The sequence below is a fragment of the Brienomyrus brachyistius genome, chromosome 20, assembly GCF_023856365.1.
Source record: "Brienomyrus brachyistius isolate T26 chromosome 20, BBRACH_0.4, whole genome shotgun sequence".
Lineage (NCBI taxonomy): Eukaryota > Metazoa > Chordata > Actinopteri > Osteoglossiformes > Mormyridae > Brienomyrus > Brienomyrus brachyistius.
In genome coordinates this window covers 11,364,787-11,376,659 of record NC_064552.1, presented here as the reverse complement: position 1 = coordinate 11,376,659, position 11,873 = coordinate 11,364,787, and the positions used below count along the sequence as shown (strand labels likewise).

Below are 11,873 nucleotides of genomic sequence, written 5' to 3'. Positions count from 1 at the left end.
CCCTAATAATCGCGGCACTGCCGTGTTTGTTCTGTGAGGCCTTTGAAGGTGTTCCTTGGACCTGCTGCCTGTTGTCTTGAAAGCCATTCCTTTCACGTTACTGCCATAGCTTCTGTTTACTGAGTTTTCTGCAGATAAAGAAACTCTTCTAGCAAAACTCCCCGGATGTTAGCAGTTCTGTCAGGCCTGATAAATCAGATTAAATTTGCAGACAAGGAGTAGGCTTATAGCAAGGCGAATACATTATTTAAGTTGTTTTATTTGTTTTTATTCATGCTAGGATGTCAGTCTGGGAAATGTGTGTCTGGGGTGGTGGGTGATATGTGGGGGCATCTGCTTGAATCGGTTCAGAGGTCATCCCGCCCTTCTCCATGCTGATAGCTTTATTTGGGGCCGTTCAGCTGGGAAATTCCCTGCCGTTGCTTTCAGGGGATCTCATGAATCTTGCTCATGAGGTCAACCCTCTCACCGCTGGACATGTGAGTCGCATTAGAGCTGGAGCTTGTGTAAGAGACTCATAGGAAATGCCTTGTGGGAAGCAGAGTTTGCTCAGTCTGAGCTCTTACACCTGGTTTCTGGTTTCAGCCCGCACGCTGTATTCTAATGTCAGAGGTATGGCCTTGAGGTATGGTTTAAATGTCCTCCTTCACTAAGTTTGAACTGTGCATGACCTTTTGAGTTTATGGGTAGTTTGCCTCTTATCATTCTTGATTTCAAAGCTATGTACCATTTCTGTGAGTCACCACTGTGCTTGCCTTCCTGTAACCTTAAAGCCTTAAATCGGTGATTTATTTGCTTCTGAATAACGCGTTGTGTTGGTCTCTTAAGCTGTTTCTCCAGATAAGAGAGGTGTTGTTCTAGATATCTGAATCTACCAGACGTAAACATGACCACTGAAGATGTCGTCTTTCACTTGTACTACGACTACTACTTTCTCTAGCAATCCAGCGTATCATTTGTAACTCTGCAGAGTATTCAGATTCCAAATTGCTGATCTTTTTGCCAGTCTGGATGTCTACCTCCCTGCTTTATAAGACATTCTATCAGTTTGCTGACAGCTGTTGATAGCTATCGGCTTCTCGGCTGACATCATCATGAGAACTAGCATCCTGTCTCATTCTTCATGATTCAGTTTGTCATTAAGATGTGGAAAATAGTTTTAGAAGAGACTGAATCTCGGTAAAGGCAGATATACGTAGACTGTTACTGTAGTGGTCAGTTTCATCATCCTGCCATTTTTTTCTCTCTTTGTTCTATAAACACATTGTTCTTGAGCATTATTCTAACTGTACCCACATCTGTCCTTTTAGAAAAAATAATCCTTTGATTGCTTCTGTGCTGCCTCTCACAGCTCTATTCATAACTAAGGTCAGTGCTGTGCCAACCCTGCCTGATCAGATAGTGCTTGTGGGCAGGGCTTCTTTAAAAGCCTGATAAAGGAAGATGCTGTGTTGATCCTGTGTTGGAAGAATGGATTGAGTACAAAAACAGATGTTGCCTCAGGATGGCAGGCAGCCTGCTGTTTCAGTTCTTATATTCTTTTTTTTATATAGCTTTAGCAAGGCTTAATGCTTTTTTGTCATTATACATGCCTTTTTGTCTATCACTGTTATCAATATCTTTCAGACCAATTGTTTGAATTTTTATGTACTATTGCAGCAATTTTGTGCCGTATGGCGCTTCGTCAAATGATGGCAATATCAGTCCAGAGATCGTTAACAGTGCGTTTCCCATATTACCCCATGAATCAGCCTGAAAACTGGAATTGATGATTTCGTGTAACTTAACCCATGACAAACTCCAGTGATTTATATCTAATTAAACATTTTTCATAATGATAATACATTTCATACATATGAGGATAGTGTCCATAATTTACATATTTTTTTTTGTCTGGCATGGTTCCACATTTACTTTATTGATTCCTTCTGCTTTTATATATAGTCGGGCTGATTTTTTTTTGTTTATATTTTGGTTTAAATAATTGCTCTATATTTTTTCCACAACATTGTAGTTTAACATTTTAATGTCACTGTCCAGTTGTGAATGCTTTGGCTAAATGTTAGCAGGAAGTACCATGAGTTTGTACGGTTTCTGCATAGTTTATTTTGGTGAGTGAGCCAACGTTAATGAAGAGAGCAGGTCCGAGAGAGGGAATGAACATGTGTTCACATCTCCGAAGTGGCGGACAATCTGTCCCTAAGTGTTCCGGTAAAAGGGAACACGATGACAGATGTGCGCTGGACTGTCCATGGCGGGAAGTGAGGGTATGGTAGGTCTTAGCATTGCTGTATTTTTAGCAGAGGGGTGGATGCCAGCTCCCTAAACGAGCTGAAATGATTTACCGATGCAGACATCTTTTCTTTGGATGCCTCACAATGGCAGATGTGGCAATTCCTTTCAGACAGTGCCTAGAGAATATATTTTATTCTAAATCTTACACACACGGTGTTGCCACTGAACCTTCCACGTACTGTAATCTGATTATATTTTAAGCAAAATTGGCATCTTATAGTTTTGTGATTTGACAGGGAGATTAGTGGTAGAGAAGAAGCGTAGTGTGTGCTTGCGGTGATTTGGCGGTGATGGTGTGACCCCCTGCTGCCTTTAGAGATGGCATGGTAAGCCTTCAAGAGGAGGTGGGACTGGCATCTTTTTGTGATGTTTATAAAGCATTTTTATGTCGTTTTGTTTGTGTGTGTGTATATAAGGGATTTAAAAATTTTTGATAGCTTCAATAAAAAAACTGAAATATAGTATACAGGACACAACATGCACTGATATATGCTGATATATGAAAATAAATTAAGGATTTAATGACGAATCCTCTGATCTTTTACATTTTGGCTTCATTCGACCAGTTTCCCAGTTTAATCATTGCTTGCACATCAGCTTTCCTGCTTGCGCCGTAGGTCTATTTCAGTGTGATTGACGAGCTGCCGTCCCTGAACCATTGGGAGTGTTTCTGAAGGCAGCGACGAGCAGCTGGAAACGTCATCCACCGTTACTCATAACACCCCGCCTTCACTCTGCAATGGAGGCTAGTGAATAAAATGACAGCTTGTCTGCCATGGCTCGCCATGGCCAGCGCGTGTCTGAAATCACCGTGCTGTTCTTTGCAGGCATCTGTTGTGGAGATTTGCCTTAAAAGGAGAGTGCTGTCGGTTGCTATGCAACCAGGCCTTAAAATGTGTGATGCCTTTTACATTTGTAGCGCATTCTTAAGGTTTCGCTGCCATGAATCTTATCTCCCAGCGATTACATGAGTTTCCCTTTGAATAAATTTAGCATCTGATTATCTAAACTAATTGGCAGCCAAAGATTTGTCGAAAGTTAGTTCAGTTCTTTGTTTGAGATGATCTCACTTATGAAGATTTATTTCGGCTGTGCATTTTCATCTGAAGCTAGGTTTTGTGTGTGATTGAGTACATTGAATGACTTCTAATGAAGGATTATTTTACAAGAAATTTATGTCACACATCTTGGACGTTTCGTAGATATGGCATCTCCGTAGCCTGTTTATGTGGGTTTATTTTCCTTTTATTATAAACAGTCCACGTATTGTGATTCTTTTATATTCAAAGTATGCGGTAAATCCTGAAATGCATTGCTCAAGATTACAGTGAATAGGCAGTGCTCATCCCAGCATTGGTGTGGTGTGCTTGGTTTTCAGGCGGGGGGCTAATCCAGAGGCCGCATTGTGTTTTCACCGCCCTTCCTCTTTTCCTCCTCTCTTTCGCTCGCTACATGTCATGAATTCTGAGCCATCATAACCTCTTGGATTTCCTCTATAGCTCAGTGACTGCCTTCCATGGCAGCGTTTAAAAGCCCTGTCTGAAACCTGCGACGTATCAGCGTCTTTGGGGTCCTGCGGTCTTTGTCGCCGGTGTCATAATCATTGCGCGGTTTATCCTTCAAAGCAGTCTTCATATTGTGTCACCTGAAGCTGGGCCACCAAAGACTAATTTTCATCAGCGCAGTTTCCTGCTTTCTCATATTGTTGCGGAAACAAGGCTGACGGTAGGCTTATCTTTTATGGCTGCGGTTAAAACACTGTGCCGAAGCCCGCGGGGCTGGATACATTTGATCTCTTAGGTTGAAGATGTTTTTTGCTGGTCCGGTTCTTCTGTCTTCTCTGATGTAGTGAGAGCCTGCCAGGCAGAAACGCGAGAGGCCTCCCTCCGCCAGGCTTGCGTTACCGCCTCGCTTATCAGAGAAAGCGATCGGAATGGGCAGCTCTCGATGGTGCGCTTGCCTGGCAGGGTGAGTAGGTTCACCAGACTCTTAGCAGTCAACATGCACAGCTGATCCTGTCAGGTTGCTTGTTTTTCACTCCTCTTTATGGCTGGAGTGATAGATAAGAGGTGCCCGAGTGTGTTAATTTCCTCACTGTTGGTAGCCAGTGTAGCCACACTGGTAAACATGACGTTAGAGAGCATGGGTTTGAGTGCAGCGTGTCTGTGTGTGTGGGGGTGTTATGAAATACTTGTCAAATGATGAAAATACCTTGTTTTACATGCGAGTAGGAAGATCAGTATTTTAATCCAGAAGCATCTTGCATTTGCAGAAATTTAATTTTTCCAGTATGTTTTGGTATGCAGTAAATGGTATATGGGTAAAGATATGCATATTTGACAATTGCTTTTAAAACCACAACTTACCTGTGAATGTGAAATGAGTCCAAACGAGGACCTTTTTGCCTTTAGCTAATCGACATATCATAGTGTAAGAGAATATGGACGAAGAAAGTGTTTGTTTCTGGCTCTTGTTTGGGTTGTGTCCTTATATTCACCTTCTAGTTAATCTGTCTCAGTGTCTAAGGCAATAATAACTTCAGCTGGCAGTGCTTTGCATACTTTACTATGTTGCAAAAAAATGTTTTGAACCCACACGCTGTTTTTGCACTGTGAAAAAGTATGTGGCGGAGGATTACTGCTGCAGCATGTCGGTTTTTAGCAAAGTGACACTCTGAGTGCTAAGTGCACTTACTCTGTTAGCCCACACCAGCCTGCTGTTTCCCCCAAGCTTGTCCAGCCCATCGTTGGGAGCACGTTTCCACACGCTGCCGCGTATGCGCCTGGCGTGCCAGCAGTGTGTGCCAGGCTTACTAATCCTCTCTGCTGGCACCAGTGCCGTGGCCTGACGGGTCACTGCTTGGATACCAAGAGCAAACATCATCACCCCCCTGCCTCTGTTCTTGCACGTCAATTTTTAATGAGGCTGAATTTTTTACACTGTGTTGGGTCCTTGTGAGTGCAGTACTCCTGCGTCCCTTGCAGTGCCTGAAAAATAATCTCATTGTGAATGTTTAATTGCCAGCAAGGGGGGAAATGACGTTACTTTACGGAGCCCCCCCCCACCCGCCCGACCCCTCAGTGTGGGGAGGTCACATGTACTCCAGGCTGACATACTGGGCCTGCTGTGGTTCCACTGGCAGCCCTCCCTGACACTGCCTGCCTGCCTGGTTGTCTGGGAGCCTTTCCGGCTCTTCACCTGCTCTCCGCTCTCACAGGAAATCTCACACAGAACAAAAACAAAGCAAGAAAAAAAATATTAGGGGAAAATGCCGGAGGCTCTGGGACTTATTCCTCATGTAAGGTCGTCATGCCGCCCGGTGCTTGTTAGAGCGGATGTTGTTTTGCTGCACAGTACAGCTTAAGCTGAAAAAGCAGAAGAATTTCTCTTACACTCACATTTTTCTTTTTGAGTGATACTAAATCAGGGCCCACTATAAGACTGAATGGGCTACGTGCTCTCTGATAGCCATTAAATACATGCGGCAGTGGTTGGTTGTGATGGAAAGATGTGGAATCCGTTTCACTTTCGAGTCCAAGCGAACCAAAGAGATGAAAAAAAAAACACAAACATTTCAGCTCATCTTGTGTGCACAAACGGAGGCTGCTTGTAATGGGTTTCAGACCTTAGCAACTAGTGTGATAGCTGTGCACCTACCTGTAGCCCCCCCCCCCCAACAATATTTTTCATAGATGCAGAGTGATCATGCTGCTCTTAAACCTTCATCCTGTGGTACATTCAGGATCTCCCCTTCTTGTATGCTTGTGTTCTAATTGCATGCATATTATTACAGAGGCAGTCGCTGCCTTTACAGTGAACAGCGCTTCACCCCTTATCCTGCTTCGGTGTTGTCCTAACCCTAGTGGCTTTAAAATTTGAGTGGAACACCAGTCTGTTTTGTCCTGTATGTGCGTGAAAGGCTGTTTCTTTTGCAATTCAGCCTGTTGCTATTCATGGCGGTCCAATGGTGGTGACAGCCTGCTGGCATTTACATTTATATTGCTTGGGATGAAACGACAAAGTAGGCTCAAGATTTATTTAAAGGCACAGCGATTGTGTAGTTCAGGTTTTATTCCATTTACTATACATTTTAAAAGGTTCAAATGCATAATTCATTCTATTTTTTTTTGCTATTTAGTAAGCTAGAGAATGGATTGCATGAGGATGTTTTTCAGCCAGTCGATGGTAGTGGCGTGTTTCATACTAAACACTTCAGAGATCTTTACAAAGAATAAAAGTTGGTATCTGTTGCTTCAGGCTGAGGGTGGCAATGCGTCATTCCATTGGGTTTCTGTAGTTCAGTACTGCCTTGGTTCACCTTGTATGCCTTTAATAGCCCATGACAGTGAACTTTTGATCTTTAATGTTTAGTCTTGTTTAATTATTAATGGTTTTTCTGATTATTGACAACCTGCTGTTCCATGCTATCAGGTTTATGAAGTAAATATATACTTAATCTGTTTTTTGCTTTTTGTTAATAAAATTGAATTTTTTTAAGATGACACTGTGGGGAATTTTGAGTTTTTCTATCCTGTCATTTTCCCTCTCCACTCTGAAAGTGGGGGCTACCCAACCCTCTTCCTGTTTCTAAGCAGCCGCTTGAATTCCCAGAGGGGGCACCTTATAGTGGCTGGTCTGTTACTGTTGTGGAATCTGTCTAACCGGAGCTCCGTAACTGCCGTCTAATCTTGTAGCACATTTGGCCTGAATAAATATTTTTCTCTTTCTGGGACTGCCCAAAAAAATTTACCTTGTTTTGAGGAAGGAGGAAAAAAAATTATCCTGGAGAAGATGTCAGTAGTTGGAGGCACACAAGCTTGAGCTTTGAGCGCCGTTTTGAAGCGACCAGCCTGAACACGGCCACACAATGATGCACGTCATCGCTGACTGCCTTCCTCTGCTCCCCCTGCAGGTGTATGTGGAGTTCGATGACCTTGAGTGGGAGAAGCGCGAGTGGATCAAGGTGTACGAAGACTTCCAGATCTTCCTGCTAGAGCAGCAACTAGTCTGGGCGAAGCGGAAGGATGGCACCCAGCCTCAGGGAACAAAGGCCAAGCATATACTGTGGCCTGCCTTGGTAAGTGCAGGCCAGGACAACCAGCTGTGCAAACACTGGAGAAGGGGCATAACAAGCTTTGGATTAAAGCAAGGCTGAAAGAGTGAAATCTTATTGTAGAATTGTGTTTCAGTGAGATTTTTTTTCTTAAACCACTACCCTTGGTTGATGTTCAGTTTAGTGCTTTTTCCGGTTAGTGAGTGTTGCATGAGAGAGATGGCCGGCGTTCTGATGCAACATGCAGCATAGCGCCATCTGGCAACGCTTTAAAGAGAAGCCTTTAAGGGGAAGTCTTTCATGAGGGGAGTGTTGGTTTGACAAGACATCTCACTCAGGCAGGGCAACCTGCCCTGCGCTGCTTGTCGTCTCACGGCTCCTGAGGTGTATAATCCGCCTGCTTTCTAGGCCCTGGGAGCTGCAGATATATCCCAGTGCGTCTTGCACAGTTCTTCTCTGTCTCGCGTTTTTTTTTTTTTTTTTTTAAAGCCCTCCCAAAGGCATAAACCCTGTTGCCTGGTAGGAAGCAGCACTTAACATTTCAGACTGTAGTTTTTGCTACTAGTAGGATTAGGTTTTTGCCCTTAGCGGTGGTATTATGGACAAGAGTGCATAACTGAGTGTTAGAGGAGGGGGGGGGGGGGGGCGGGTCGGGGGCGGAAGACTGCCTAGCCGAGATTTTCTTTGGTTGTCTCACTGCACTGTCGGAGTGATGAATTTCTTACACCGCAAACGCAAATATCCCGAACATGTCTAAGTGGGATCATGGTTTGAAGAAAGGGGCCCATGAGGGGATTCCATTATTGGCCTGAAGATTCAGCTTTGATGCTCAGGAATTTATTGGTCTGCAAAGGTATGGTGTAAGAATCGCGTTAAATCATTAGAAGACGATGCCGTAATCATGCGTCGGAACTCGGTGGCTGAGGCTTGGATGTGCACGTACGGCGGTTTCTGTTTTCAAAAACATCACCTCCCCTGTTTTGCATTCACAGCCCGTTTATTTATGGCTGCTATTTCGGGGAGATGCAGACATTTACGGCTACTGGATGCCCTTAGTCAGCAGCTCAGCCCAGTCGGTGCTCGGCCTGGGGCTTCGCTCTTTGTCTGGCGTCCTTTGATACGTGCGGGCGGCACCAAACTGTGCACAGCGGTTGTTTTGTCCCACCGTCGCACTGAGCCTGCAGTATCTATTGACAGAACGTGACCCAGCGATCGAATCCCGTGGGCCGTTTCTGGTGCTGTCGCTTGTAGACCTATCGAGGAGTTTGTTTTGGAATGCTGCCCAGCCTATTTACATTACTAAAGCTTTGTGTTGGGTTTTATTCGTGTAAGTCCTTATTGTCTTGATATTACTCCTCTTAGATCCTGTTCTTGGGTCATGTCCAGGAGCTGGTGAATGGCTTGGTTTTTGCAGTACGTCCGCGATGCAGTCCGTAACGCTGTTTCGTGTTGGCCGTCACGATTTGTCCCACCGCTTCTTTCCAGCGTGTCCTTTAAATGTTAATGACACAGGCATGTTTTGGGTCTTTCAAAACTGACTCCGTACTGTTGTAATGACCACCATAGTAAAAAGAATGTATTTTTGTACTTTTTTTTTTTTTTACTCTACTTGCCACTGGAAGCTTTGAGTCTCCCTCATTTCCTGTTTGGTCAGTGTCTGCAAAGCCACAGGGCTCTCATTTCAGTGTCCTTCAGACCTGCTCCATGGCCACATTATTGTCCAAGAAATCAACATGACTCATTAGTTTATTGGTTTGGAGATTGACCTGGCTGGAGTCTCCAGTTTACTAATGGAAACCAAGCTGTCCTTTCTAGTGAGCTGTGTTTTGTTTTTAGAGTTCGGTGGTGGTGGGGGGGGTGGCGGCATTCTGGCCTCTGACGCACACAAAGGGGGCTTTGTGCTGTGTGTTTTTGAGAGTGCTGTCAAGGTTTGACTCGAGATCACTTCCTTGAGACATAATACAAACGTCTGATCATCTCAGCAGTTGCATGCAAACCTGTAATTGACATCAGCTGCAATTAATGACTTGCGCTGAACATTTTAATTTTCATGTTTTTGTTTGATTTTATTGTGTAACAGCTACTTAATTGCACACTTGAAAGTGTGCTGGGAAAGGCACTCACACCAGGGAATTATATATTTTTAATGCATTAAAAAAAATCTGACGTGACACGTGCAGCTGCCTGGTAGTCCTCCACTCGACCTCCATTTTCTGCATTATGTTAGCTTTTCTGCAGTGCTTCTTTTTGGTCGCCATTTTTCCTTATGTGTGTGAGCTGGAAATAATAGCAGGGCCTCTGAAGGATGGCGTGTAATGATTTACCAGGATAGCTGCTGTGACCCCAGACCACCTTGAGCAAATCCAGTCCCTTCGAGGTTCCAGGAAATGATTAACGCTGTAGTCGCTGCACCCTCTGCCTGGAGCCGCAATGTCAGCTGTCAGGGACGCTAAGACGAGAGCAGCACTTATTGTTCTGCTCCCAGCCGCTCGCCTCCTTCCCGGTGACCTCGGAGAGAGGGCTCGCTGGCCACTCGCTTGCGTTTCATAATTCTGCCTAACTGTTTCAGTAAGTGGCGGGGGCTTTATTTCAAGTCTGCTTTCTGAACAATTGCAAGTAATTTGGGTTTTAAAGTTCGCACTGCTCACGCTTGATTTGCCCTGTGAGTAATTATGATTTTGTAATCCGAGCAGTTTATTTGCATTGAGATTCGTGTCTTTGTGTTTCTTCTTGTCGGTTAAGAATTTGTGAGTATTTATCCTTGCTATTTGTGTCGTCTAGTTTGATTTGACTGGGCGTCTTTCATAGATTGGTCTGAAGCAGCCACGAGCAGCATGGGGTTGCTGAAAACGTGCATTACCTGTGCCTTGCTGATCTCCTGCTCCCCGCATTCAGATGTGTGGCTCAGGGTCCCAGCACAGCTTGTGGGCTGCTGCCAGGGGCACCCAACCTGCTATATCTGCCTGCAGAACAGGACGTTTGCATGTCTGTCTGAGATACTGTGAGCATGTGTGGGTTTGCGTGTGTGAGAGAGCGCGGGGGTGGGCTCTGGGGGAGGAGAGGATGTACACAGACTGAGGAGGGGGGATATACAGATCATTCTTCACTGCCAGCAGCACAGCTGGCTGCTTAATGGTAGCAATCATATGCAGGCGGCATTTACAGGGGCAGCCTGGGGCAACTCTAGCCCCTGCCTGCCTGCCTTTGAAGGGGAGTGGGGGACTATCTTGAATTATTGTGGCAGAAACAAGAGGGAGGTGCCCCAGAGCAGCCCCCTTTGTCACAGCAATGTTTGGTTTGAGCTCCCTGTGCACCTCCAGATAACCTTAACCAAAGTGTCACTTGGCTGTACTTTTCTGGGCTCAGAAAACCTGTCTGTTTAGGGACAAAACATAGAGAATGAACTGGGTCACCTCTCAGTGTTGTCTTATATTTTAGCTTTATAGAGTGATTTTTTTTATTAGCATACAGGTTGATTAAAATTTTTTTTGTTTAAATTCATGTCTGATTATACTCACTAGCAACCCCTTCCATGTGTTGCAAAATAGCTTTTCCAGATGAACATAGCCTGGAAACAGCCTTTGTTCGCTCTGAAAAATCCCTGCCCACTACTTTGCTTTTGGGTTCTGAGCATGTTCTTCTCATGGGGCTTTTCCCACGGACTAATTTTTATTTATTAAATGCTTCCTGTTTCACCCCATACTCATGTGCTGTGTCATTCAAATGCTTTTGTGGTGTCTGGAAGACTTTCCCTAGCTCACCTTAATTGAAACCCCTGTCTTTAACAACAAAACAAACTGGACGATGAGTGTGATGGTATCAGTTGGATCCGTCCTCTTCTGAGATCCCCACTTGTGTCTTTTGTGTTGAGGTTTATCGTGGATGTTATGACGCAGTCATGTGGGTGTGTGCCTTGCACACAGTGTAAACGCCCTGCCGTGTCTCGTCTCGGCGCTCTGTGGAGCAGGTCCTTCTCAGACTCAAACACCATCGTGCCGTTTACATTCCAGAGGCCAGCCACTGGCTCATTAGTAGACAACATCTGCTAGGAAATAAAGACGGGGAGAAAGTACTGTGGGAGTAGCTGTGCATGTCTCGTGTGATTAATGGGCATTTGTGTGTCATCTGTGTGTTAATTTGCAGTGTAACCCCATAGGCGGCGTCAGATTCTGCTCCAGTATGCTTTTCCTACATCAGGCTGTATTTTTATAGGTGTCCTCCTTCGCAAGCCTGGGGGCGCGAGGGTGAGTGGCAAGACATGAGAAATGAAACCTTTTCTTTTGTTCCATTGGCACAAAATTAAGCAAGATGGTAGGCTTTGACAAACTAGTTATGTATATACTTTCGAGAGTAGTGTTGTAGTGTTGGGTGATTTTGATTTATAGTATGATGTGAAATATAGGGGTATTTATATAGGCGTATATATTACAAGTGACAGTAATAGCAGTCCTATGATGCATATTTAAGGTTTTATAACTGGAATGTCGTTTTGATTTGACAGGCTACCTCTAAGAACACTGTTTTG

General features: G+C 44.5%; 1 protein-coding gene across 1 annotated transcript in view; it reads left to right on the top strand.

Moving 5' to 3' along the window:
• jmjd1cb (jumonji domain containing 1Cb) overlaps positions 1 to 11,873 on the top strand; it is a 74,000-nt gene that overhangs the window by 24,761 nt on the left and 37,366 nt on the right. Inside the window, 1 exon segment of the mRNA XM_048988120.1 lies at positions 7,208 to 7,372. Within this exon segment, the coding sequence (XP_048844077.1) occupies positions 7,208 to 7,372 (165 nt within the window).